The 27,748-nt window shown below is 42.8% G+C and overlaps 1 protein-coding gene across 2 annotated transcripts in view; it reads left to right on the forward strand.

The window, feature by feature from the left end:
• The window catches only part of PGM1 (phosphoglucomutase 1), a 53,653-nt gene extending 33,641 nt beyond the window's left edge, over positions 1-20,012 (forward strand). For both annotated transcript variants that reach the window (XM_090269561.1, XM_090269560.1), the window contains exons 7-11: positions 2,026-2,141; positions 10,896-11,031; positions 13,928-14,111; positions 16,944-17,078; positions 19,361-20,012. In XM_090269561.1, coding sequence (XP_090125687.1) covers positions 2,026-2,141; positions 10,896-11,031; positions 13,928-14,111; positions 16,944-17,078; positions 19,361-19,450 — 661 coding nt within the window. In that variant the 3' untranslated portion in view covers positions 19,451-20,012. The remainder of the gene's footprint in view (positions 1-2,025; positions 2,142-10,895; positions 11,032-13,927; positions 14,112-16,943; positions 17,079-19,360) is intronic.
• Positions 20,013-27,748: the final 7,736 nt, after the last annotated feature.

Genomic DNA, 27,748 nt, shown 5'->3' on the forward strand with positions numbered 1-27,748 from the left:
ACATGCACAGTTTAAAAAACAAATGATTGAATGTTCATAAAGAAATGAATGGATGGCACCTCCACTGTAGCCAAGGCATCATTCCTGAGAACCACTGTCCTGTAGCAGTGTGCAGAGTTTGGGTGAAAGAGCACTTTGAAGTGAGGTCAGTATGTCAAGAGAACTTTCAAAGAAACATCCCTTATCCATCCCTCATAGGATACTCATGAACTTACAAACACAGTCAATGTTCATTTATCCAAAAATCTAAATAAAATGAAAGCTCAAATAGTTAAAGAAAACCACATTTAGTTTTTATGAGAAAGAAAGGATCCAATGACAATAAAAAGTTGATATCTCTGATACGCTATTTGTTTATTTATTATATATAACCTCATTTACAAAGGCTTTAAGGTGGCTTATAAGTTCACATCTAAAACAATTGAAAAATATCAGTAATAACTAACAACCAGAGAGAACACTGTAGTTGTCCATTATATGTTTGCTGAATGAGTGAATAAAGAATAAGTGAAGACCAGGTAGGAAAGCAGAATGTACATATCTAGGCTCTTATAATAATAAGTAGACACTAAGTACTTGATATGTTTAAGTTATCAATTCTCAGACCAATTCAATGGGGTAAATGCTATATAAACCGTACTTTACAGATGGGAAAACAAGAGGATCAAAGAAATTAAGTATGTTGCCCAAGGTCATTCAGCTAGTAAGTGGGTGAGTCAGGATTTGAACCTGGAATCTTTGCTTCTAACACTGGGCCATGTAGTAGTTTTCTATTCCGTGTGCGTGTGTGTGTGTTACAGAATAGAGCTGACTTCAGCTAACAAGAAAATAATGTCCAATATTCATACAGTGGTTTGTAGTTTACACAGTGCTTTTTTACATTCACCACTGCAATGGGTCCTCACAGCAATCCTTATTTTCAAGAAGAGGACACCAAAAGCAAAGTTAGCCATCTTGTCTAGGACCCCGCAGCTAAATCAGAGCCAGAATCAGAACCCGGGGCTTCTGCCTCTGCGTCCTCCACCCAAAGCTGGTTTGTGGCCTCACTATCGTACATTAGACCTGTCAGGTCCTGAAACACCTTCTGTGTCATCCAACAATGGTTTAATTCCACCTTCTGGGAAAATTGATAATCCACATATAGAATCCCAGTGGAAATACCTCATTATCCAGATTAAAGTTTATTGTACTTTCACAATTTTCAAAATCGTAGATTTATTTTTCCTCAAATGTTAGAAACAAAGCATGACAGTGTTTTGCTAGTAATAAGGCAGGCATTCTGGAAAGCAGGTCTCACTAAAACAGTGAAGGAAATATAGAAACCTGTCCTGTTCAAAGGAAAAGACATCTAAAAACAGCCACTTAGAGAAGGTTTTAAACAATCTAAAGATATATAGGGAGAAGTAAGAGATGTGTTGCAGGAGCCAGGGGACCATGGTCAGTGTGGAGGAAGCTGGTGCAGATGGCAGAGCCCATGGGGCGGTGTCCTTGCTGGGCCTGCTGGTGAAACAAAAGAATATTAACGGGGCAGCTGAGTAGCAGGCAGCTGGCTGTGTGACCCTGGGCTGGTCACTAACATTCTGCGCCTTGTTTCCTTTTCTGTAAAATACTGACCTCCTAGGCCCCATGTTCTATTATTTTGTGATTGTAAGTACATCAAAACATCCTTCTTTTGTTCTTTATGGAATGGTTATTGATGCTGACTGTATCCAAAACACTTGGTTTAAATAGCCCCCCAAACAGCCTTGTACATTTTGTACTGTTGCTTCTTCTAAGATATTAAAGTCAGTGAGCTGAATTAATTCTTTCTTCTTCCTCTTCTGCCCCTTCTTCTGAGTCCCACATATAATGGCCCATTGTGCACTAGTTTTCTCTTACGATTTTCCACCAATCTTAGAATTGTCTATACCTCTGAGCAATGCTAAATGGGCCCCTTGATTACAATAATGGTTGCTATTTTCCATCCCTCACATGGCTGTGCTAACAGTCCTGCTGTGATGTAACTTTGATTTCATGCCTTTGAAGGGTGGCTAATGCTACAAAGATCGCTTTGTATGAGACCCCCACTGGTTGGAAGTTTTTTGGGAATTTGATGGATGCAGGCAAACTGTCCCTTTGTGGGGAGGAGAGCTTCGGCACCGGTAAGTGCACAGCAGCCCTGCGCTCCCATTTTTCCTGTAAACACTACCTGCAGTGAAAGCTTAGACTGCTGGGGCCGCCCTGAAATAGCAACGGTAGCTGATGTGCCCTAAATCAAGATACCATTTATTTATAACAACCCTGATGAAGTGTACACATTTGAAAAGCAGTGAGCCTGTTCAGCCAAGGAGGGCTAATTTTACTTTCAGGAGGATCACATCTACCGAGACAGGAAGTTCGGGGGCCTTCTCGGCAGCCAGGCTATTGAGTCTGTGGGGATTAAACAGAGTGATAAACATATTTTTCTCCTCTCAGTGGTCAAGGAAACCTTTATAAATGTTTTCATTTCTGGGAAGAAATATGGTGGAGCGAGTCAGTTTTTCATTTTTATTGAAGAGAAGGTTTCAACATGGCATTAAATCATTCTCTTTAATAGGTCTAGGTTTTCTATAGCAAAGCGTTGTGATTGATTGAGGTTAAATGAAGGGAGACCATTAGGGTAGAACTAAGTTGCTAGATGATCAAGAAATTAAAACTACGTTCTTGACCATGAAGATCTATGTGTAAATTGTGGCACAATGAAAGAGTACAACGCAATATGCTTGGGGAATGTCCCAACACCCTTAGACCCCACTTTCTGTGCTCTCCCTCCTGTTTGCCTGCCCATTATTGACCTAAATTCCCACCTCTATGGCCTTCCCTACCACCCCATCCTACCTACATCAATCTCTCTTTCTTTCCATTAGGCATGTGGCCCTTTCCCATGTGTTAGTTTCCAGCTGGGTTGCAAGGTACTTCAGTGGCTATATTTCTTCTCCTATTCTCTCTACCCAATATTTTGAAGTAAAAGGACCGATCTCCTTGGTCCTTCAGTACGCTACTTCCATTCTTTAGCACAAAAAAGGATCAAAATCTAGCATTCTGTGAGTGTTGCCATTGAGTTGATGTTTATGTGAGGTTAAACAGAATAGAATGCTGGTTTCATTTCTTTTCCTACAAGTCCTGAGGTAGGGTGGAAAGTTTGAGACATCTATTTTCAAAGTTCAAAGCAAACTAATATCCTTCAAGGAGTGACAATACTTCTTAGTAATGAATTGGCTTGATAGAATTAGAGCGTATTAAGAAAGATGAATGAGTTGTGGCACTGAACAGTGTCCACAAAGAAGGCTAGATGATTTCCCAAGATTCTAGGTCTTTGGTCAGAGAATACAAGGGCACTGCTTAGCCTTTCCTACCTCATGAAATATGGATGGTGCTACATCACTCCACAGGACACTAGATGAATACCCAACGAACCTGAGAGGAGGTCTTCTCCTGTGAAATTCCCCCTAGTGTTACCCAGTGCAAGCTTGGTGCCAGTCATTCTTCTTCATGCATGAAGCTGTCTTTGAAAGCAGACACCGTGTCTAAATCTTTGGTTTTCTAATCCCATGTACCTATTTCAAACGCTAAGGCTAGTGAAAGAGAAAAGTCTAGAACAAGGTTTCCCAGGGCATTTGGAAGGATACTAGTTAGAGAGGATTCTGAGTTCAGTGAAGATCGGGAAACTTGGATACACCTCTCTGTATTCGCATTTCACAATGATGTTAGCACTTGAAATTTCCAAAACATTCTACTGTAAGAAATCCTGTTTGTGCAGTTTTCTCTAAACACAGTTAACTGTTTATCTCTTTTTTGTGGTATATCAAGTAACATCTTGGTCCTATGTGGGAATTACTGGTCAAGGTAGGTCAGAGCCCTGGAGCCAACTAGGCATCCCTGTATTGACTGGCTGGGAATAGGCCTGAAGACATGACGGCACACGCTGCTCCTCTCCCGTGTGACATGCCTTCAAATGCTGGAAGGCAGCCCTCCGGTTCTCTCCGCTCCAGGCCACCTCACCTCACATTATTTATATACCCAGCACCAGTGTCTAGATGCTTCCAAGTTCACCAGTGCTCCTCTTAGAAAATCATGTCCAGAACCGAGCCCAAATCCTCCAGGGTTGACCTGACAGGTAATGAATAGAGTGGGATGATTGTTTCTAGAGAACTGGATTCTGTACTTTGCTTGATGTAACTTTCATTTACGTTAGCTTTTAGGACATTTTATAATACTCATTGGCCCATATAATGTTACAGATAATTAAACTCCTTTATGTTTTTATTCGGGAGCATTAGCCAACAAAATTCCCCCATCTTACATTTGTGGGTTGATTTCTTTAAACCCAAGTATTAGACTTTAAATTATTCCTTGTTAAAAATTTGTTCTTGTTCATTTATTTGTTAACACACTAAATAAATACTAAGTGCCAACCATCATTCTATCTTCCCTTAGATATCTTTTATTTTTATCCACAGAGTGAATGCATCATGAGAAGAATACACAAACACTTTTTCTCTCTTTTCGAAAAAAAGAAAATTGTCCTATAATACTTCTGAGATAAACAGTTTAGAAACCAGACTGGATAGCCACAGGTCTCCACTGCCATGAATGAGTGCAACTTGAATTTACTCAAATTTAACTTCTGACCTCCTAACTTAAGAGAGGTGTTAATTTCTACCTGCTAGGTCCCTTGATGGCAAATGTTTCTTTAAAAAAAAAAAAAAAAAAAAAATATATATATATATATATATATATATATATATTTATTTATTTATTTATTTATTTTCAGAGAGAGAGAAAAGGAGGATTTTCAGAGAGAAGGGAAGGAAAGGAGAAAGAGGAGAGGGACATTGATGAGTTGCCTTTCACACGCCCCTAAACTGGGGACTGCAGCCCAGGCATGTGCCCTGACCAGGAATTGAATTGGCGACCTTTCGGTTAGCAGGCCAGCACTCAATCCACTGAGCCACACCAGCCAGGACGTCTAGCAGTTCCTTTACAGAGTTTCTCAGGGTTGACATTGGTGATTGTACAAGCTTTGAAATATTTGAATTCTATAGTTTAATTGAGTATGGGGTCAGTTATTTCTGTAATTTTTCAAGTGAGAGTAGAGGCAATTTCTGAGGACAGCCTCCCTGACCTTCCAGAGTGGGTCAAATCCCCTGATTTTTGGCTCTTATGGCATCACACAATTCTTTTTTGTCGCATGTATCGCAGCTGTAATTTTACAATTGTTTATGACTAATTAATCTTTACTCCACTAAACTGTCATTTCCATGAGGGCAGGAGTCACGTGTGTCTTATTCTCCACCATATTCCCGGAGCTCCCTATAAAGCCCAACATATAATAGGCGCTCAGCAAACACTTGTTGAATGAATGAGAGAACACACTGTTTACTTGGCACCCTCCATTTAGACAAAGAGAATCCTGCCTGGTGTCAGAAAGGAAAGGACATAAAAAGTCACCCAATGTAATTTCCTCTGTGGTGCTAGAATCATAAGTGACCAACCAGTGCTCTTCTGCTTAAACACCGCCTCAGTGGAGAATCCCCACCTCACCTCTTGCAGCAGTTTGCAACTTCTATGGGGACTCACCATCACTCACACTCCGTAGTTCAAAGTTGGGGACCTAAGGCCTCTGTGAGAAGAGATGAGCTTTTATAAAAGAAAAAGGAAAGTTTACTTGCGAAGAGGTGCAAAAGAGTCAGTCTTTAGAAGAACTGACTCACCATATAAAACAAACCACTAGCATTTAAAAGCTCAAGGCACTATATTTCTAATGTTACCAACTATACACTAGTCTGTTTATGTTGGAGAAACAGAAACTATCTCACTTGATTATCATAGCCACAGAGGCTGGGACACTTCCTCTGACATCAGCGTTACAAACATGAGGCATGAAGGTGTGTTTTTGTTAAGGACTCAGAAATGTGCACTAGAACTAGACAGAGTGAACCTGTTATTTTTGGTTGATGTCATGGTACAAAGTTATTTTTTCTCTTAACTGTGGATGATGATGTCCATGTTTATACACAGTGGCAGAGGTCAGAGTGATCAGTTCTGTCTTACCTTGAACTTACAGGGAAATTGAGAAGGAAACAAAATGAAGTCATAGAATAGAATAGAATAGAATAGAATAGAATAGAATATCACTGCTTTTGAAACTCTTCTTCAGGAAAATGGGGCCTTGGGAAAAAAGGATAGGAAACTAGGTTGAAGATGAACTTGCTATCATACGGACATATACCAGTAAATTATGGTCTGGTCAGGCCTAGAGGTTAGACACATTTTTTTCCTTGCCCCATCTTTAAGAGGTTCCAGTGATGGTGCATAATACAGGAGCGGTAACTTGGAGAAGTACAGCATTCATGCTTTGCCAATTTCTTTTAATTTTAACTTCTATGAAAAGACCTTTGTGCTTGTACCTGTTTTCATCAATTCAGTGCTCAAATGTTTATTGAGCTTTGACTGTATTCTTGGTGCTGAGTTATTCTCTGGGGACACAAGGTTGCCTGGTGGAGGGCTCTGTAGAGTCCACATTTGGGGAGCGAAGTCAGATACTAGCCAGGTTATTACAAGTGGGCAAAGTACAGGGTGCTCGGGGAGCTTTATACTCAGGGCACCTAACTTGTTTCTGTGGATCAGATTTTCTGCCTAGTTCTCTGCCCATTCTAATTAGCATATCTCTTAAGTACATTTGGGTTAAGACACACTTCCTGCTCATCAGATGCGTACTACCTTTCTTCAAAGGAAACAAAGTTCCAGGGGCAGTTCGAGGCAGTGCAGGATTGCAGGATTCATTACTGAGTGGAAAGTCTGGGGGCCGCTGGGGTAGAGCTCCTGAGGGCCGGTATGATCTGGAAAGCGCTTCCTGAGGAGCTTACCTGGCCTTTCAGCGTGAAAAGTCCCTCATGCAGTGGAAACCAAGGACAGGACTGTGGGCCCAGCAGGTCTACGGAGTCTCCCGGCCAGTCAACTGGGATCTGAGCCTTCTTTGGGTAAAACCTTATTGAGAGCTGACTGTATGTCAGGCACCAGCCAGGGACACAATTCATGGTCTAGGGTGGGGTAAGGAGACCCAGGCTGTGATAGAACACGGGTAAGCACACAGGGCGAGAAGGAAGGCATCCTGCATTAAGAGTGAAGTTTAAAGTAATTGCGGAAAATGTTAGCCAGGTATATGCAGAGTGGAAATTTCCAGGCAGAGACAATGACACGTGTAGGAGACTGCAGGAGAGAGAAAAATGGACTGAGAAAGAGAGTGACAGAGAGAAAGACAGAAAGACACTACAGTTTTCAGAGAACTCCATGGAGCTCCTTTTCAGCTGCCACATCCCCTCCGCAGGCCTGTTGCCTGGAGGGGGCAAGGGCTGGGTCCCTCCTGAGATGCCCAGACTTGTCAATGGAACCTAATCCCCAAACCCTTAGGTCTTGGCTCCCTCAGCAAGGATTGACATTTTTCTTGGCTGGGACCCAGAGTATGCCCTGACTGAGCCGAGTTTATACTTATCACAAGGTGCTGATTAGGCCGAAGTAAAGTGACAGGTGGTTGAAGATGCTGAGAGAGCAGAATTCCCGTGTTCCCAGTTGGTCCCTGAGCTGGACCAAGCATGAAGAGAACGCTGTGAAACCTGCAGCCACCTTTGCGTCAGCTGGGACCAGCGGTGCCACTGGCGGTGCGCCCCCTTGTCCCCTGTTAAGTGAGCCTGGCCTGTTTACTTTTCTTTTAATTAAAAAAAAAAAGTGTATCAGTAATTCACTTACAATAGGAAAATTAGATAAGAGAGAAGAGAAAATCATTGTAATCCCACTGCCCAGAGAAAAGAGCATATTGGATTGTATTCTTTCATTTTCTTCCCCAATATGTACAGTTAAAGAACATATTTTTGAAAATTTAATAAGGTAGTGGAAAACTTAAAATTTTCCTAAAAGCATTTTTTATTTGTTCCCTTATTTATAATGGTATCTTGCATTTATGTAGTACTTAATAGTTACAAATATTTCCACTCTATCAGAGTAATGTCTTACAATTGTGTGAGAAAGGTGGCTTTATCCCTATTGTATAGTTGAAGAAACTGAGGCTCAGAGAAGTTAAGTGACTTGTTCAGATATCAACAGCTTCTAGAGAACAGCTTCTCAGATTTAGTTTTTCTGACTCTTAAGTATAAAGCATCTCCCATTGAGCCACAAATGCCACCTTTGTAAAAATAACAATAGCTTTAGAAACATACATCTCATTGCCTTTTTTTTCAGTAGTAACTTGTCATCATTCATGTGAACCCTAAAAAAAAGGAAATTTGCCCAGACTTCCTATTAGTCAGAGTTAGAATTTTGCTACATCCAAAGTGATTAGTGAGATTAATCAGAATTTCCAAGAAACTGAGGATTAGGCAAATGGATAGAATATTTGTTTATGTTATCCAAGGCAGATATTTTGTTTAGAATATTAGGTTTGTGATTGAATTGTCTTCAAGTAACTTGATCAGAGTTGGGTATGGTTTTTAGATTTTATTTTCATATTCACGTAAAAGAAAGCTAAATTCTTTATTTAGAGCAGGAAGTGTACAAAGGAATATTACCCCTATACTTTCAGACTAGCCTAAAACAAAACAAAGGGAAAAAAGAAGGAATGAAGGAAGAAAAAAAGCCTCCAGAGTGTACAGACAAATAATTTCAGCCTATATGCTTCTGTGGTGCATTCTCAGGGCGGTGGGGAATCTGCCAGAGTCTTGCTTCCCAGGATGAACTATTGCCAAAACATATCATCATTTTCAAAATCTTGAAGAGTCAGAGCTAACATTTTGTTCCTTAAAATAGCAAGAAAGGCAAATAAAAATCCATAGAAAAAATTAAACATTTCCAAAATATGTTATATAAATCATTACAAGTCTTGTCTAATATGACTAGTTTTGCCAGCATCCAGGTTTTAAGAACTGTTATTTCTAAAAGCAATAACTTATTAAAGAGAAAATCCTTTAAAAGAAAATGTGTATTTTTATGAAGCCAAAGAGAGAAAAAATGTTGAAGCAGATTAATTAATTGATTAGCTTATTCATGCACTTCTTCACAATTAGCTATTTATACCATATTCCACGTGCTATCTTAATCAGCAGACTTAGTTACAAGGATAAAAATAAGAGATGCTTCAAAGAAATATATGGTTGGTGGGGTGAAAGGCTCATAAAAAAATGCCTGACGCTCAAGGAGGATAGAGCTTTATCACATAGTTTTAGCAGGTCACAATAAGAGAAGAGAGAGAAAGTAGCTCATAACTGCCTAAGGAAGCTGGGAGATAGTCTCAGAGATGAGAGGATACCTGAGCTGGGTGTAAAAGGATGAAGAGTGGAAGGATGCCTACTACCTAGCCAGCATTGTGCTAAATACTTTGACAGTTCTAAGAGAAATAAGAGCCAGTGGGGAGTCAAGAAAGGCAGACTGACACATAAATAATTCAAGGCATGATAACATGCAAAGCGCTGTTAGAGAGAGATTGTATGGAGTCCTATTCAAAATCAGAAAGTAGAGCTCAACATTGTCTATTTCTTTAGATTAAGGAAGTTAAAGGCACAAAGTGAGAGTTCTGTTCCACATCAGGCTCTTGGTAAAGGGTCTCCATGCATACAGACACACCTAAAGGAGTCAATTGATTATTTTGGGTAAAGATTTTAGCAAGGAACTTAACAGGAGACAGCTGTGCCATAGCTTATTTGACAAAATTCCTATTGGTTGAATGAAGATGTCTTAAAATTGGAGTAGCTGGATCCACAAGTAGATCCATTTTTAAAAGGCTCTGATATTTTTGCCAAATTGCTCTCCCGAAGGACTGCACCCCTCCCAGCAGTGCGTGTGGGAATTCCATTTCCCGTACCCCTCTACTGATACTAGGAGTTCTCATTTTTAAATCTGTGGCCATTCGTCAAGCAAGTAGCAGTTTCTTACTGTGGTTTTAACTTTATCTTTCAAAAACGATGCCCACTTTTTATTATATTAATTGAGAACCCTGCATTTTTTCTTTAGTGAATTGCATATTTTTATCCTTGGCCTGTTTTTATGTTGAGGTTTCGGTATTTTCTATTTAATATTTAAGAATATTTTTCTGTACTGAGTATATTAAACATCTACTATGTATTGTAAATGTTTTTTTTTAAGTTTGCAAATGGCCTTTTAATTTTATCTATAGAGTTTTGCTGATAGAAATGCTAATTTTAAAGAAGAAAATTAAATTTTTTCTTTTATGAATTCTGAATTTACATGTATTAATCACACCCAAGATCTTAAAAAAGCATTTATATATATTTTTAGTATTTACAGGTTTCCAATTTTTACATTTGAATATGTCATCTATCTAAATTTTTTATGGTGGTTTATAGAGAAAAAAACCTGAATTTTTTTTCCAACTATTTAACTAGTTAACCAAATACTATTTAAAAAGTAATCCATTCTTTTCCTACAGCCTTGAAGTGGCATCTTTTTCATATATTCAAGTTTCATATAGGTTTAGGTCTCTTTATAGGTGCTTCTTTTATTCCATTATGCTACCAGATTATTTTAATTATTAAAATTTATAATGGTCATATTCTCTGCTGTTTGTTTATTTACGATTTATTTTTCCCCACTCATATTAATTCTTTATCATTGATATATCAAGTTGAACCAAATTATTTCACTGACATTAATTGGGATTTGCCTTAAAATTTTAAATTACTTTGGGAAGCATCAACTTTTTTTCAATATTATGTGCTTTATTCCATGTGTGATTCCGTCCGTGTACTCAAGTTCCTCAGTAAAGTGTTATGACTTTTTGGCTGGATCTACATGTTTACTGTTGAGTTTATTCCCAAGTAGTTTGGAGAAATCACATTTCTCACAGCTGCTTGCTCTTCCCCCACCAGGTTCTGATCACATTCGTGAGAAAGACGGGCTCTGGGCTGTCCTTGCTTGGCTCTCCATTCTAGCCACCCGCAAACAGAGTGTGGAGGACATTCTCAAAGATCACTGGCAAAAATATGGCCGGAATTTCTTTACCAGGTAAGCCCCAGCCTGGCTGGGGTATGAGGTGGGGTGGGGAAGTGGGCAGAGAGAATTCTCATGCATACAAATTCTTTCCTGTCTTAACTGACAATAAAACTAGTTCATCCAGCCTCTGCCAAGTGGGGATTTTTAAAATAATTGAGTCGGTGTCCACAGGAAGACAGCATTTATGTCATCCATAAAGAACGAAGAATGAGGCTTACAAAATTTAATGTTATTCAAAAGAATAAATTTTTTTAAGCCCTTTAAATGTACCTATCAGGTGGATATGATAACAGTGTTGGATTTAGATTTTTAAAAATGGATTCAAATTTTATTTCTGCCCCTTAGTAGATTGGGAAGTCATTTAACCTCTCCCTATACTCAGTTTTCTCATTTGTAGAAAAGGAAATAACAGTCCAGCTAGTGAGTGAATTGAGTGAAATATGAACCTGAAAATGTTTTATAAACTCTGGGGCACTAATATTATGGAAACTTTTTTTCTGAAATTATGGAAATGACTATGCTTAGTCCAAATTAACTTTTCTGATTCCTTAAAATAGGTCCCCAAAGGCTGTGTACTTGTCAATACTTCTTTCATTGATTCAACAAATATTGACTGTGTACCTGTTTTCCGCCAGGCACTGGGGATTCAGCAGTGAACAAAATACTCTGAATATTTAGTAATTCTTCTTTACCATGCATACTTCTATTTTTTTAAAGCATTCTCTTCCTTCCTTCCTTCCTTCCTTCCTTCCTTCCTTCCTTCCTTCCTTCCTTCCTTCCTTCCTTCCTTTCTTTCTTTCTTCCAGTAGTGGTTTTCATTAATTTCAATTTGCCTTTTCCCCAATAAGTGTAAAAATCTAACAAAATTTCTACTGGACCTTGGTATTCGAATTAAGGAAAAGAAATATGAGAAAAAAGATATTAGATAAATAATTTATCTGTAAAAACCGTGCCGTTGTAATTTCTCTCTAATTTCTGTAAAATAGGTGGGTTAAACTAGGGAATTGAAAAAATATGCCACAGATTTAATAGGCTGTGATCTCTGGATAGTCAAAAAAGAATTCAACCTTAAGTAGGTTGGCCTCCTTCATCAGAATTCTTTCTTTGACTTTGGACAAGTTCATTGTTCTCTTCCTCCTTCGAGTTATTCTTTTGTGGAAGGTATAAGTAATAACTGCCACATGGTAGCCCTGGGAACCAAGGCAAGAATCTCTACTCTCTAAGAACCAGAAAAACCTGGTAATTCAGAACAGCAGGCATGAGCTCTCTAGAGCATAGAATATCATGAAAGCAGAACTACTTCTGTTTTTGTGCTCAGTGGTATCACCAACACCTAACCCATAGCTGACACTGTAAATATGGTTTGAATAGACAAATGAATGAGCTAACAAGGAAACAGTAGCCAAGGTGGAGTAATGTTAGGAAAGGTTGTTCAGAGAAAGGGGTCACTCTTGAATGAGTTAAAAGTCTCCACCTGAAAACTATTTTACCATTTTTTATTAATTTCAAATAACTGCTAACTAAGTATTGCAATAAATGCCGCAAATAAATTCTTTGAACCTGTATTTATCGTTAGTTAAGACTCCATTGTACCCTCTGTTGAGTGAACAGAAGTGCAAGGCACGTTTGCACACATTGCTTCATGTCAGCCTCACAACAGTTATTAATAAGGCAACTGAAATTCTGAGAGATGAAGCAACTTGCCCATAGTCAGTCACACAGTTCATAACCGATAGAGGCTGGATTCATAGCTCGTTCTGTCTGATTCCAAAGCCCAGATTCTTTCCATTATACCCCTCTGTGCCTAGGATTTATAGAACATTTCCCCTGAACACCCAAAGGTCACAGATGTAAAGCACAAACACCTGGTTGTAATTTCTGGCTGTTTATCATTTTAACTGGAGGAAAGAACTGACTTCAAGATTAAGGGGACTGCTGTCCTTGATTCATAGAATCCTGGAGCCAGAAGGGGTTGGCCTCCATTCCCTGGTATTTCTCATGTCTCAGAGGTGTCATGTTGCACATATCATATTTGTTCCACTATTACAAATAAATACAGACTCTGCTATCCTGAGCCTCTACTAAAAACACCCAAAAAACCAACTCTCTCAAGAGGGTGTTTTCCACTAGGTCAAGAAAATCATCCTGGAAGAGTCTTTAACCTCCTGAGAAAGAAATCAAGAATAATTCTTGGAAGAATCGTAGTCATAGTTTCATTTCTGATGCACTTTTTTTTGTGTGTGTGTTCCTTTTGCAACTACACCAGGTCACTTCTGTCAGGGTGAACCCAAAGCAGTTTGGATTAAAATTGCCTGTCACCGAAAGGACAGAGGTATTTCAGATGTAAAGAGTTAGGTTTTGGCTCCTTCATCTGGTCAGTGACAACTTGGCCTTACTTTAAGAAGCTCCTGTGGAGACTGGGACTCTGCTCAGCCAAAAGCTCAGCCGCCTCAGGCCGGTCCCTGCCTGGGAGCGGTGCCAGCACTTAGCCCACAGAAGCTCCAGGAGTCTGAAAGAGAAGTTGCCCGAGTCATGTGCTCCTTTATGCAGAGTTCCCAAGAGATAAACACTGCTTTTAATTCTACCTCCTCAGGATGTGATGGTTAAATGTTAGATCGTATCTCTCAAAAGCCTTTGAAGCTTCTTAGAGCTTTATTCTGTAAAAAAGCCAAGATGGGATTTTTCTGCTAATTCAGAATCTCCTAACCTTTCCCTGAAATCCTCCAATCCCTTCCTTTCATCCCTGGCCTGCCCCATCCCCAGGGACTGACAGGCTCATCTTTTTGCCAGCTTCTTCTGAAGTTAGCTGGTTTTGGGAGAGGGCCAAACAAATGATGAAGGAAGTGCTGATATGCGTTGGTGGGATCTGAAGTCAGCCCGTGGGTCTCAGCTTCGTGACTTCTTCCAGGTATGATTATGAGGAGGTGGAGGCCGAGGGGGCAAACAAAATGATGAAAGACTTGGAGGCCCTGACATCTGACCGCTCCTTCGTGGGGAAACAGTTCTCAGTGGGTGACAAGGTTTACACCGTGGAGAAGGTTGATAACTTTGAATACAGTGATCCGGTGGACGGAAGCATTTCAAGAAATCAGGTAGGAACAGATTTATGTGTGTGCATGTGGGAGAGACTCCTCAGAGCTTCATCTCTAAGTTCATAAGGGAGAAAAAGAAAAAGGCCTTATGGCCATTTCTCACTTGCTGCCCTGTTTTTCTAGGGTAGCTGTTTTCAGCTGGCTTTCTGCCGAATCACACGTGACTTGCACATGTACTCGTAGGGAAAATGGTTTATGCCCTCGTTCTTTGCACTCCCCTGCACCCTCACTCAGTCTAGACTCCAGAGGGATTTTTATACCTTCAAGAATCATATGCAAAATGTTGTGTTTGAATGTGTTTCCATAAAGGAGCCCCAGAATCTAAAAAAAAAAAAAAAACCTGCTGCTTTATGTATCAACCTCCCTCTTTTCTCTCAAAAGATTGTAACAGAAGGCCAGTGTGAGAGTCATTATTATAGACTAATAGATTCTAATTTAAAAAAAAAAAAAAAAAGAAGGAAAGAAAAAATAGCCCTGGCCAGGTGGCTCACTTGGTTGGAGCACTGTCCCATACACTGAAAGGTTGTGGGTTCCGCTCCCAGTCAGGGCACACACTTAGGTTGCAGGTTCCATCCCCGCTCGGGGCGTGGACAGGAGGCAACCAGTCAGTGTTTCTCTGTCTCTCACTGTCTCTCTGTATCCCTCCTTCCCCCTCCCCTTACTCAGTAACTGTATCCTCAGGTGAGGATTGAAGAAAAAGAAGAAACAGAAATAGATAAGCCATCCACAGGAACATTAACTGTTATTATCTGCAGCACGTGACTTGCAGCCAACCCTAACATCAGGCTGAAGACCTGGACTGCGTCTGGATGGAGCTGCACTGTTAGGGTTTCCCTCACTGGGTGCCGGGTCCAAGGCTGCAGGCTGGGTTAGCCTTCCCCCAGCTTCTCACAGACATGCAGCACCCACGGTCCTCTCTCCTCTGGTTCTGTTGTTATCACAGAATAGACTCATCTGTAATAATTTAGAAACAGATAATAAAGAGGAAGTTGCAGATTCTGTTACAGATTTCCAGTTTGCTTTTTCCTGATAGACCCAGATTTTTGGACTGGTCCTTCTTAAGGCATCTGACAGGCTTTGGAGAAACTGGGATGCGGGGTTTACATATTTAAAATCTCTCTGAAGAGCAGGTAGTGGATGAAGCATTGTCACAATGGCCATCAGTGTTTCCCTTTCTCAAAATTATAACACAATGGCTTTTCTTCCTTATGCCTTTTCACCATCTGTGAGAACTTTGGGTCCAATATAGGCGATTGTAAATTATGTCTGAGATAATTAGAAAAAGAGAGGCCTTGGGTGAAGGAAGGGGGTGGTGGTAGAAAATGGGGGTGCAGGGGATGGCAGAGCAGAACAGAGCAGAATTTTCTGTAGTAAGGCCTACAGAGAGAGAGAGCAGACATTTAGGAAAAGGAACCTCCAACCCTGCCCTGCCTCCAGCAGCTGCTAGAAGGGAGGAGGGCAGTGGAGGGGTGCTGGAGCGGTTCACCATAAGCTTGGGCCAGTGTCTGCACTCTGTGAGGAGGAGGTCAGCAGCTCCATGTTCTATAATAAGAAAGTCTGAGTATTGTTTGATTGATTGATGGATTTTAGAGAGAGAAGGGAAGAGACAGAGAGAGAGAGAGGGAAACACTGATTTGTTGTTCCACTTATTTATGTATTCATCAGTTGATTCTTGTATGTGCCCTGACTGGGGATTGAACCCACAACCTTGGTGTTGGGATGATGCTCTAACCAACTGAGCTACCTGGCCAGGGCCAGAAAGTCCGAGTATCTAGATAGAAGACCAAGTAGGAGGGAAGATCTTCTGAAGTAGATTTAGCATCTGCTATCAAGTGCAAAGAATTTCAAAACTTCAAGTAGAAGCATGGGAGAAGAAGACCAGTCCTGGTGTGCTTCCAGAAAGCAGGACACGGTGGATGGGAATTAACTGTATCTTGCCACAATTACTCACTTGGGAAGGTCCTGCTTGTATTTCATCTGCTGCCTCCACTGCTGAACGGCAAACACTAGGTGGGGTTTGGTGACGAATAGCAGATGTGAACTGGTGTCTTCCCTTCTGGCTAGCCTTTGGCTTTGTACCAAACTTTTCTCTTCATGGAAGAATTTACAAAGACTGATGGGTCCTCAGATAACTGTCTACCCGGGAGTCCCCAACCTTTTCCTCTGAAGCAAGATTATTGCGGATGAGAGATGTGGCCAGGGAGGAAAAGGAGAGGGCTGCAGAGAGAGGGCTGGGCTTGGCATCGTGCCCAAATGGACCCACTTTTGGTCCTCAGGCACTGGTGGGGACTAGCTGGTCTCTGCCATTTGGGGCATGTGGCATCCTATTCTCTTTTGGAGGCTCTCTACCAGTGTTCTGCAAAGAGTTATTCCTCTTATCTGCCTGAAACCTCTTCTGCTCTGGTTTCAGCCCTTTCTCTCCATGTTTCCCTCCTGGTCTAGGGATTGAATGTCTGCATCTGATGTCTTATTTGTTTATTAACTTATTTATTTACTTTAGTAAGCTTTAAACTGGAATGGTTAGTCCATAAATCACAGTGAAGCAGGGCGTAAAGCGGGCCTAGTGTGACCCAGCCTCCCTAGGATCCAGTCTCCCTCCTGACCCTGCAAATGCGTCTTCCCCATGAGCTCAGCCCCCATTGCTTGGATGTGTTGACAGGTTGACTGAGGACAGACTTACAGGCTCAACTGCTGCCATTTGTCGAGGATCTAAGCTCCTGACTGATCAAGTATAGATGAAATTAGATCTCCAAATGGACCCCTTGTAATTTGCTAGCTTTCAATCTCCCTTCCAGCGTATGGGGGGAAAAAATCCCTGCTTATCTTTCCCAGGGCTTGCGGCTCATTTTTGCAGACGGTTCCCGCATCATCTTTCGACTGAGTGGCACTGGGAGCGCAGGGGCCACCATTCGGCTCTATATCGACAGCTATGAGAAGGACCTCGCCAAGATCTACCAGGACCCCCAGGTAATTCCCAGCCCTGTACCCTGACTCATTCTTTCTGTTGGAGGGAATGATAGTGGTTCCATCAAACCTGCGTGATTATGGCCCGTTTCTTAAATCATCAAGCAGGTGTGCTCACTTTCCTGCGTGTCTCCTTCACTACGTCATAACAACGCTAATAGCTAACAATTATCTGAGCATTTTCTCTTTGCCAAGTTCCGTTCTAAATCCATTATGTGGATATACTCATTTCGGTCACAAATGAAGTGGACTCTTTTATCCCTACTGCAGGTAAGGAAACTGAGGCACAGAAATGTTAAGCAGCTGTTAGATTCAGGATAGCTAATCTTTAAATCGGCCCCTCAGCTGGTGTTCAGGTCTGTCTCTGATCATTTGCCACTTTGCTTGGTCTGATTGCCTGCCCTGCAGAACACATGCTAGTTGTAGATTTGGTGGTGACAGAGTTTCATGACCCAGCAAGAAGTGCCTTTACGGAAAAGTCAGTGGATTTGTAGCCTTGTGGTTTGGGGTCCCAGTCCCACTGAAAGCGTCTCCAGTATGGAGGGGTTCTGGGAGCCAGGGACAGGGCAGAGACCTTGGCGGTGTCCCCAGCGGAGGAAGCTGTGACACACAGGGCTGAGTTTTCCCGTGTGTGCTCCTTGTCTTGGCGGGTGCGCCCCAACCAGAGCGCCATAGAAAAAATCTTCAGCAGGTGTTGTACATTAATTAGCCCCTTCTTGGCAACTCACAGCGCACACTGCATCTGAGAGGTTCCGGGGAGACTTGCAGTAGAGACACCCAGTTAAATAGCATTCACCATGCTTCTTTTTGCACACAGCTTTTTTTCTTCTAACACCTAATTCAAATCCTATGAAACTCGCTTGAAAACCCCAGGCACAGTGGTTTCGAGCATACATCTTGGAGTTAGAGAGATCTTGTTTTTAATTCAGTTTTTGCCACTTAGCTGTAGTCATTTCACTGTTCTGAGCCTGGTTTCCTGGCCTGTGAAATGCCAGAATACTACCTACGTCACAGAGTTTTACAGAGATTTCAGGGGACAATGGATGCTAAGTTCTAAACACTGAGCCTAGCGTATAGGATTAACTTTTGAGAAAGAGTGGCTCTTATAGTTGCTTTCATTACAAAAACAGAGAGGTGAGAGGATACTCCCTTTTACATTTTTCCAGGGGCCAGGCTCCAGCTTCAGTCATGGCCGGTCTCTGTTGTGCTGCAGGCATCGCTAAAACTTAAATGAAAGGCATAACAGAGAAAGAGAAGGAAGGAATTATGTTTCTTTGCCTTAATGCCTGGAACACGGCAGATACAAGGAATGAATGATTGATAAGTTTCTTCTGGACCATGGTCCTGAGGCGGTGGGAGGGCCCTGGAGGGTGCAGGGTGCCCAGAATGCCCAGGTGTGCCACTGTTCCGGCACCGGCAGGGGCGATGCCTCCTCTCACTCTGGAGCTGCTGGGCCGCAGCCTCAGCGCTTTGTTGGACTGTTGGAGCCCCGGGGGGAGATGGCAAGTGGTGTGGTCAGCACGTGGAGCTGGTTCTCTGGTTTTTACCTAGATATAATCAGTTGGTGGAGGTTTTGATGAGGGAAAGCAACAGCGAGCAGTAGAAAATGTACTACTCTTGGCTCAGCCCTTGAGTCACTTGGTCATATCACCTCTTTGGGTATCCGTTTCTTCATCTGTAAAATGGGCTGTTCAACTGGATAAATAGTTTTCATTTTTTTAAATATTAAAAACATTTATTTATTGAAGCAACAGGAGCATATTTTTTTCCCCTCAAGTGAGAGGGGGATGAGAGGGGGCTGTTGTTGCATTTTGAAAAGACCTCTTTGTGTTCAGTGTGGGAAAAAAATTGGAGGATGCAGAAGTGGATCTGGAAGCACCAGTTTTCCAGGTTAGAGAGAGAACATTGATTTAGCAAGAGCTATGGCACTGGGATGGAGAGAAATGGGAGCCATAGACAGACATTTAGAAAAAACCAAACCAAACCAAAACCAAAATGCTTGCCAGTAGATCGGAAAGTGGTGTGTGGGAGAGGAGAGATGAAGAATACTCTTAGTTGTTTCTTTGCTTTATGTGATAGATCATGGTGTTTATTCACTGCAATCGGGAATGCTGCTGGGGAAAGGACATACATGTCTTGTTTTTAGGCTGGGAGAGTTTGAGGAGCCTTTGGGATTTGGGGTAGGCAGTCAGGTAGGTCGGGAGCTCTGAGGCCAAGTTAAGACCTACTTTATATGTGTCCAGAGAAAGTGACGGAAAAGGTTCTTCTCTTTGTGTCTCTCTCAGGTCATGTTGGGCCCCCTTGTTTCCATTGCTCTGAAGGTCTCCCAACTCCAGGAAAGGACAGGACGCACTGCACCTACTGTTATCACCTAAGAAGACAGGCTGGAAGCAGTACGTCTTTCCATCTCAGGACCCTGGAAGTCATCTGATTGAAGAGCATGGATAGAAATAACATGTGTTCACCCAGGCTTTTTAGGACTTGGTTTTTCCACTAACCAGTTTTTGATGAATGGTACGTTTGCAAAGCACTGCCAGTTGAGATGCCCATGGGAGCCACGTGGGAAAGCGGAGGCTTATGCTAATGTCAGTGCCTTTTCGTGCCCTTTCCCACTGCTGCTGTGTGGGTGTTTGTCTCCTTAGTGCCAAGTTCTTTTTATACTGCAATGTAACCTGGAGGTTGAGCATCAGCTAATGCGGCCACTTTTCATCCTTAGGATGGGCCAGTGAAATGACAGTGCACCTTTTTTCCTCTTTGGTGACCCTTTTCCCCCTTTTATTGTTTACATGGAACCCAGCAAATGCAATTTCTGGTGCCTTCTCTCTGACCAGCTCTTTCCTCAGAGTGAGACGTACTTGTCTACAGATTCCTGCCTGTTTTGCAACATAGTCCCATTCACACAAATACTTTGGGTTATTAAAGCAAAATAAGCTACTATTTCCTGATGTCTTTTTTTCTTAACTATAAAATGCTCGTTTTATTTCAAGAAAAAATCAGCTTGGTTTTTGAGAGGGAGGAGGGTACTGTGTTTTGTTTGGATGTCCTAGCTAGAAAGAAAACCCAATCCTTACACTCAAGACTAGAACTGCAGATCTTAGCAGGGTCAACCAAGGCCTAGATCCTTCTGAGGAGAATAAAGTAAGCTTGACACCATTAACTTGGAATGAGGGAAAGGAAGATGGTTTTCAGGAGGTCTTAAATAGCAGGGCGCTGCCACGTGTCTCACGGGGCCGAGATGTCGTGATGACTATTACGAGGATGGAGACAGAACTCTCAGAATCCGAGAGCAGGGTTGCTGGCGTTTGTCTGGATGCCTTGAGCCTATTGGCATCTTATTCATCATAGAACATTCAATTCAAGAGTGTATTATAAGTGGTTAAAAGCGTAGGCTTTGGGTCCAACAGGCTTGAGTTTGAATCCCACTTGAGTCACCTTTGAATATCACCCTCCTCCTCGTTCAAATGGGAGTGAAAATAGTTCCAATTCTACAGGGTCATTGAGAACCTTAAGTGAGTGGACAGAGGGCTCAGGATCTAATTCAGGGTAGATTGTCAAATAAGTATCTAGTTCATAGTAGGTTGGAAAAACAAAAACTATAACACTGATTTTTGCAATGTATTTTATGGTTTCCGTATGAGCTATTCCAGAAAGACAGTTCAGCTCTGTACCCCTCTGCCACCCAAAGTGGAATCCTTGTTCTAGGTGACAGGGTCTTCATCTGGGGTGAGATTTCCAGCGTGGCCATGGAACAATGGCCCAGCGAACTCACCTGAGCTCCGCAATGATGAGATGAAGATGAATATGTACTGAGCATTCAACGCCAGGCATTGTTGTAAGGGCTTTCTCTGTGCTCTTCAAATGCTCCCAATTGCTCCGAGGTAGGTACTTTGAATACTTGACAGGTAAAGTATAATTTCTTGCCCAAGGCACGCCGCGGGAGCATGGCAGCCCTGCACAGCTTACCAGTTCTTTGCATTGCCTCTTCTACTGACTGGATATGAATACACCTGTAATTTTACTTATTAAAGGGTGATGCCGTATGCCTTGGGTGCCAGGGACTCTTAGTTTTATCATTCTTGTCTGTGCCCTCCCTAGGATCTTGGTATGTGGGTGTATCAGTCAGCCAGGAAACATGTACGGACCCACATTAAGTGTGAGATGCTGTGGGAGCAAAAGGATGCTGCCTGCAAGACTAGCTGGGGAATGAAGTCCAGCACAAGCCAGAGACTGCAGGGAAAGTGCCGCATAAGTTGTGTGGGTAATACCCGCAGTTGAAATCCAAATTTCCCGAACGTCTGTTCTGTTTCAGATATTGGGCTATGTGCTTTCCAGCAACCCGCTAAGCGAGGCATTATTGTTCTCATTTTAGAGTTGAGGCAACTGAAGCTGAACAGAATTAAGTAATTTGCTCTAGGTCCGCAGCTACCATGTGGTGGAAGGAGAATTTTGACGTGACTCTCACTCACTTTCCATGACCCTTCCCTGCCGCCCCATCTGCTGAATCAGCTGCAGACAGTCCCGGGTCTGTAGCCCCTGGAATGGCTTCACCAAGTTCCTTCTTGTCCCCGATCATAATTCAGCTGCTTTCCCTGATCTCACTTGGCTGCAGATTTGGGAGATAAAAGCTCAGGGGGAGGAAGAAGGAGGTGGCTGGAGCCATAGCAGAGTGGGGATGGGCATGACTAAGGGCCACCTCCCCTCCCTTTGCGGCCTCCGGAGAGATATCCCAACACGTGTGCCAGGAGACAGAGCCCTGAGAGGCTGGCCAGCGGCACGCAGCGTGCTTCCCCGCTCCCTGCCTCTGTGCGTCAGGCCTGATTCCTTCGGGGTGTGGTCAGGATTGCACTGAGAAAAGTGGTTTGGAATTATGTGGGGCCCAGCTCTGAAACTTCACTTTTCTCCTCCCTCTTGACATTCAGCTCTCATTCTGGAGAGGCAGACTCCTGTTCGGGGGTGTTGCCCACACCCAGAAAACGGCCAGGTTCCCAGGGGATGAGCCGTGCCTCAGAGGACCAAGCAAAGACCCAGTTCACTGCACAGCGAGGAGGCCGGCTTCTTCGGGGCCTGTGTCCTCTGTCCCCTCCGCCCCGAGTCCTTCCAAGCTGCTTTCTGCCGCACTTCTTGTTGACTCGTTAGACAGAAATTGGCCTTGCTGTTAGAAGTCGCCCAGAAAACATACTCCTGCGTGTAAGAGACACTGCCCTTGTGTTTTCACATTCCAACCCCCCAGCAGAAGAGGTCGGACGTGAGTGAGAGCAGCCGTCATGCACGGAGTCACTGCACCTCACCTGGGTTACAACAGAGTCTCCCTCAAGGCCTCTGGCCTTTGTCCTGTCCCCTTGATCCATTTCCCACATCGCTGGCTAAGTGCCGTTTCAAACGCCGAAGTCCAGATGCCTTTGTGTAGCCTGCAAGGTCATGCAAGCTGCCTGCTGCCTGCCCCCGCAACTCCTCTCCCTCTCTTTCTGCCTGTGGCCCGTGTTTCGGCCACGTGGACCCACCTGCAGTTCTCTGGAAATCCCATGCTCTTGTCTCCAGGCCTTCGTTCCTGCTCTTCCATCTGCCTGCCTCAGCTTCCCCCAGCAGCCCACCCTCCGCCCTGTTCCCCAGCTCCTACTCATTCCTCAGGTCTCAACTGAAACATCATCTTCTTCAAGGAGCTTTTCCTGGGCCTCCAATGTCTTCTTGGGAGCTTTTCTCAGGTATTCCTATAGCATCCTATTTATGGCCCTTACCACACTACATGAATAGCCTGTTTATTTTCCATCTCCCCTATTGCCCCGGGAACTCCGAGAAGGCAGGGATTGCCTTTTTCATTAACTTTTATCCGGCATCTAGCCTTGTGCCCAGCACATAGTGAAAGTTTAATAAACACTTTTAGGAAAAAGCGAATGAAATCTGGTTGCATGGCAGAGTGTTTTCTAATGCTGTGAACTCCCCAGGCAGCTGATGTATGATGATCTTCATGTTATAGGTGGTAAGTGAGCTGACCAGCTTCCACAGCTGGGGAATGCCTAACTCTGAACTCTCTCTCATCAAACTTTAGAGGCTGGAGGTGAGAAAGCACCCGGGAGAGTTGGGCTGGATCCTAGCGGCAGATGGGAAGTCACTTTGAATAAAACTTGATTTAAATATTAAAAAGTATTTTATCTCCCATTGCTACAAAAGTTAATTGGGTGTGTAGCCAGCTTGGGAAGGTTTCACAAATTAGCGTGAATACAGAAAGAAGTGATTTTTCTTTAGGAAATAGAGTCAACAAAACCACTAAGCCCTGAACTGCTCCCCACCCCCCACTGCCTGGCACTGAGCACATTCATAGAAGGGAAGCTGTGATGGGGCCTGGTGGGGAGCCTGGTCCTGGGCCTCACACGGGCAGGGCATAGAGCATATACTTCCAGAAAGCTCAGAGCTCTTCTGTGTCCCTATTATCAGAGCCTGGAGCATTCCCACAGAAGTGGTTTATTATTATACAGAAGAAATGAGGTCATTGCCAGCAAGAGCATGTCTCATGTCTGTCTCTGTGACCTATGGGAACTTTTCAATGTTTTGGTTTGGTTTCCATCAAATGTGAAAGCTCTACCTACAATTTGTGGGTGTGAGCTAATGACTGTCTTCCAAAAAGCATGTCTTCTGAGATACAGAGTGCTGCTCTCCAGGTGACGGAAAGGCTAGTTAAGAGGAGCAATCTACTTGCTTTTCATGACCACTGTTGCGTGAAAGCTTTGTCTCCACTGGTTTCTGACCACATTTTTATGCTGTGATAGGAGGGCTATTATTATCCCAGCTAAAGAAAGGGAAACTTAGAGGGTCTTGTGGCCCGTTAAGAGTCTCACAACCATGATGAAGGACAAAGCAGACCCACCAACTTCAACTGTTCTTGGTGTTTGTGTTTGAGATTCTTTTTCTGGTTTAGCATTACGGTATAAGAAAGCATCCCAAAATCTAGTAGTGCTGCACTTTTGCATGATTATAAGATTGTGCAAAATACTTGCAGATTCTTAGGTCAGGAAATCAGATGGGGCACAGAGCAGATAGCTTGTGTCTGCTCCACAGTGTCTGAGCCCTCACCTGAGAACACTGGAACAGTTGGGAATGACAAATGCCCAGGGGCTAGAATCCTCTGGAGGCCCCCGGACTCCAAGGCAGGGCTCGGCTGGGCCTGTCCACCGCTGTGCCTGCGCATGACGTCTCCATGGAGCTTGAGTTTCTCACAGCATGGTGCTAGCTTCCAAGAACAAGTGTGCCAAGAGAGCCAGACAGAGGTGTGTTTTTCTTTCCTATCTAGCTTCAAAAGTCATGTGGTACTGCTTCTGCCATATCTAATTGGTCATGGTCAACTCAGACCAGTCCACGTTCAAGGGAAGGGGTACTGCACTCTGCCTCTTCCTGGGGGGAGGGAGCAGCAAGGTAACATTGTAGAAGAGCATGCAAGATGGGAGCTCCTGTAGCCATCTTTGGAAAATACTATCTGTCACAATCCTCAAATTAATATTTTCCCCCAGTAAATGTACCATTCTGGGTCATGTGTGTATGAGAATGAATTTAATATAGAAATTCTTTTCACCAAGAGCATTCATTTGTTACTTATGTAAATATGGGCATGTGCTATCATCTCATAGTCCTGTGCCCACAACAGACAAAACCAATCAATTGTAGCTCCAAAGACCTCAAGATAATGCCCTGAACAAGGAATATTAATCAATGGTGGTGGGGTGTGAATGAAATCTTATTTGCTACATCTATGGAATATTTCTGCTATCTTACTTTCACAAATGTTTAACATTTGTGGGTGTGAAAGCCTATTTGAAAATATACGAGTTAATTTGTAAATTGATGAAAAATATGTGTCCAGTGATTTTACTGATATTTTTAAATTCAGAAGTGAATGAAAGGGTGACTTTACTATTTTAAGGTCATGACCCCAGCTTTTTTTCTTCACTTGGACCCTTTCCCGTCTCCCACTTTGCAGTCTCTGCTGTAATAGTCCCCCATATATGACTTCACAGTTCCTCAAGCCAATATAGCACTTTTCAAAGGACTTCAATTCTCATTCTTTTATTTAATCTTCTCAACTGTGTTATGAAATAGGTAAATTTGCAGGAAACATGACATTTAATAATCAGATTATTTGCCCCAAATCATACAAGTCACTAATGATGTATATTGATCACCTTTTAGGTACCTGACACCATTTAATCACTTTACCAGTTAATTTCACCCTTAACATCACTGTAAAGGGGGGTATTATTAGCGCCATCTTTCAGATGAGGAAATGAAGACTGTAAGAAATTAAGTAACTTGCCTAGCGTTGAAATTAACCAGTGGTGGAACTGAGATTTGAAACTGAGTTGATTGAACTATAAAAGCCAAGTAAAATCTAGAACTGGAATCAAGGCCTTAGTTACTGTCTTTGAAAAATAAAATTTTACTCATATCTCCTTTTTAATGTTGATTTTAGCAAGATGAACTAATAAAATATTTTGATGTAAATTTGATAATACGTTTTTGACTAATGGGTAGTGGTAGCAGGGAGACTATGTAACTGATACTTGGGGAGAGGTCAAGTCTAGTTTAAAATAGAAGCCCAAGCTCAGGGCTCCCAAGTGTCATCAGTAGATAACCCCTTGCAATGTGGCTGGTTTGTGGGAGGGAGGAGAGACTTGGGGGTCTGCCCCACATGCGCAGTTTTCCTGACCCAGTCGTCCTGCCTGTCCTGCTGGGGAAGTGCTTGGCGTCATAGGAGCAGGTCATCCCAGGACCCCCAAGTACATGTGTGTGTTTCCATCTCCTTGCTTAAGGGAGATTTTCTTCTCTGTCATGTATAATTTCCAGAGAATTACATTCAAAGTGTCTTTTTTGTGGGGTGAGTGGAAAGGGGACCTCTAACAACAATACCAGGGATCCCCATTTCAGCTCCTGTTCTGGTCCCTGACCCAGAGTGGGCCCATAATGAGCATTTGTGGGATAATGACTCTCTCATGTTTCTTCTGCCCTTATTTCATTCACATTTAATTTATCCACACCTTAGCTGAGAATTTCCTGCAGTGTGGTAATTCAAGCTACCAATGAGTATTTTCCTTGTGCCAGGTACTGTTCCAGGGACTGTGGAGAAAAAAATGATTAAATATAGTTGAGAATTATATATTTTGAAATATTAATTCAAGTTACTGTTAGTTCAAGAAAGGATTTGTTTTTGAAACTCAGATACTTCTCTCCTTTTGAAAAACTTAACTTTGGAGGGAAATTTTGCAGCCTGTCAAGTCAAGCCCTTACACACTTCCCATTGGAAGTTAGAGCTTAAGTCATAAAGTGGTATAAGTTCCATATAGCTGGGATATTTTCTGTAGATCATGTGAAGTGCGATGTGAAAAAGCTTGAATGGTATGTTTATGAAAGTGTTTTAAAGGGCTGTTACTCTTAACAGACTCTGTTTGGTAATTTGAAATTATTTTGTGATCCTGCAAATTAAAATCACACTGGTCAGGTCAGCCTGTTGAGTGAGTGAGCTGCTTTCCTCAGTGCTCCATGAGATGATTGTTGTTATCCCCACTTTATTGATGAGGAAACTGAGGCCCAGAGAGGCTGTAACCTATCCAAGGTTGCAGAGCTGTAAGTGGCAGGCAGTTAGATTCTAGAGTCTTTAAAAAAAATTTAGCTATAACTCACATACCAAGAAAGTCACCCTTTTGAAAGTGTACAAAACCCTAAAAACAACCCGGTACCCATTAACAGTCACTCCCCATTTCCCTTCCCTCCAGCCCCTGGCAACCACAGATCTGCCTTCTGTCTCTATGAATTTGTCTGATCTGGGTAGTTCATATAAATGGGATTGTAAGATGTGTGACCATTTGTGTCTGTGGATCTTATTTTAACACAGAGCTCATGCCCCTGGACTATGAGCTCCTCCGGCATGAAGTCTGTTCTGTTCATCTTTGCCGTCACAGTGCTCTGTGTCCACTGTGCTTATGAATGAATGTCTGAACGTGCAAGTGAATTATGAAGCCAAAACCCATAGAAACCAAATAAACTCAGAGGCTGACACCTCCTGAGCACCCACCCCAGGATGACATGGTGCTAAGTGCTTTGCCAAGGTGACCTGACTGCACCCTCATAACACCCGGCATGAGACGAGTACTGGAAGATGCCCACTTTATAGATGGGCAGCATGGTGAAGCGAAATAACTTGCTGCAAATCCTAGAGAGAAGTGGTGGAGCCGGACTTTGAACTCCTGTTCCTGGTCTCTGTGTCTAAATCATAGGCACCAGAAAGCCCTTTAGAAATAGGGTCTAATCTCTTCTGTCTGCAGCAGGAAAGTGGAGGTCTAGAATGCATTTGCAGTTATTTTTCGAGCCCATATTATGAGCCAGCCACAAAACTAGGGTGGAGGCCACCCTCTAGTCAAGAACAAAGACAATGAAACCACGGGTGGCAATTCCCTAGGACAGGCACTGGAGTGGAGGTAAGTTTGCATCAAGAGCTGTGGGAATGGTGGCTCCAAGGCACTTGCCCTGGGCACACAGCCAAGGGCCTGAGCCAACCGTTCTATCCTCCGCTGTTAGCAAAACACAGCTCCGTGAGTGAGCTCATGGGTCTCACTGTCACCCTCCTCAACCCTGAGGGGCTGCCTGGGAAGGATGCCTCCCCTTGGGGATTTTCCTGGCCTGTCAGGGCA

Source organism: Furipterus horrens, unplaced genomic scaffold (assembly GCF_987537825.1).
Source record: "Furipterus horrens unplaced genomic scaffold, mFurHor1.1.pri manual_scaffold_3, whole genome shotgun sequence".
Taxonomy (NCBI): Eukaryota; Metazoa; Chordata; class Mammalia; order Chiroptera; family Furipteridae; genus Furipterus; species Furipterus horrens.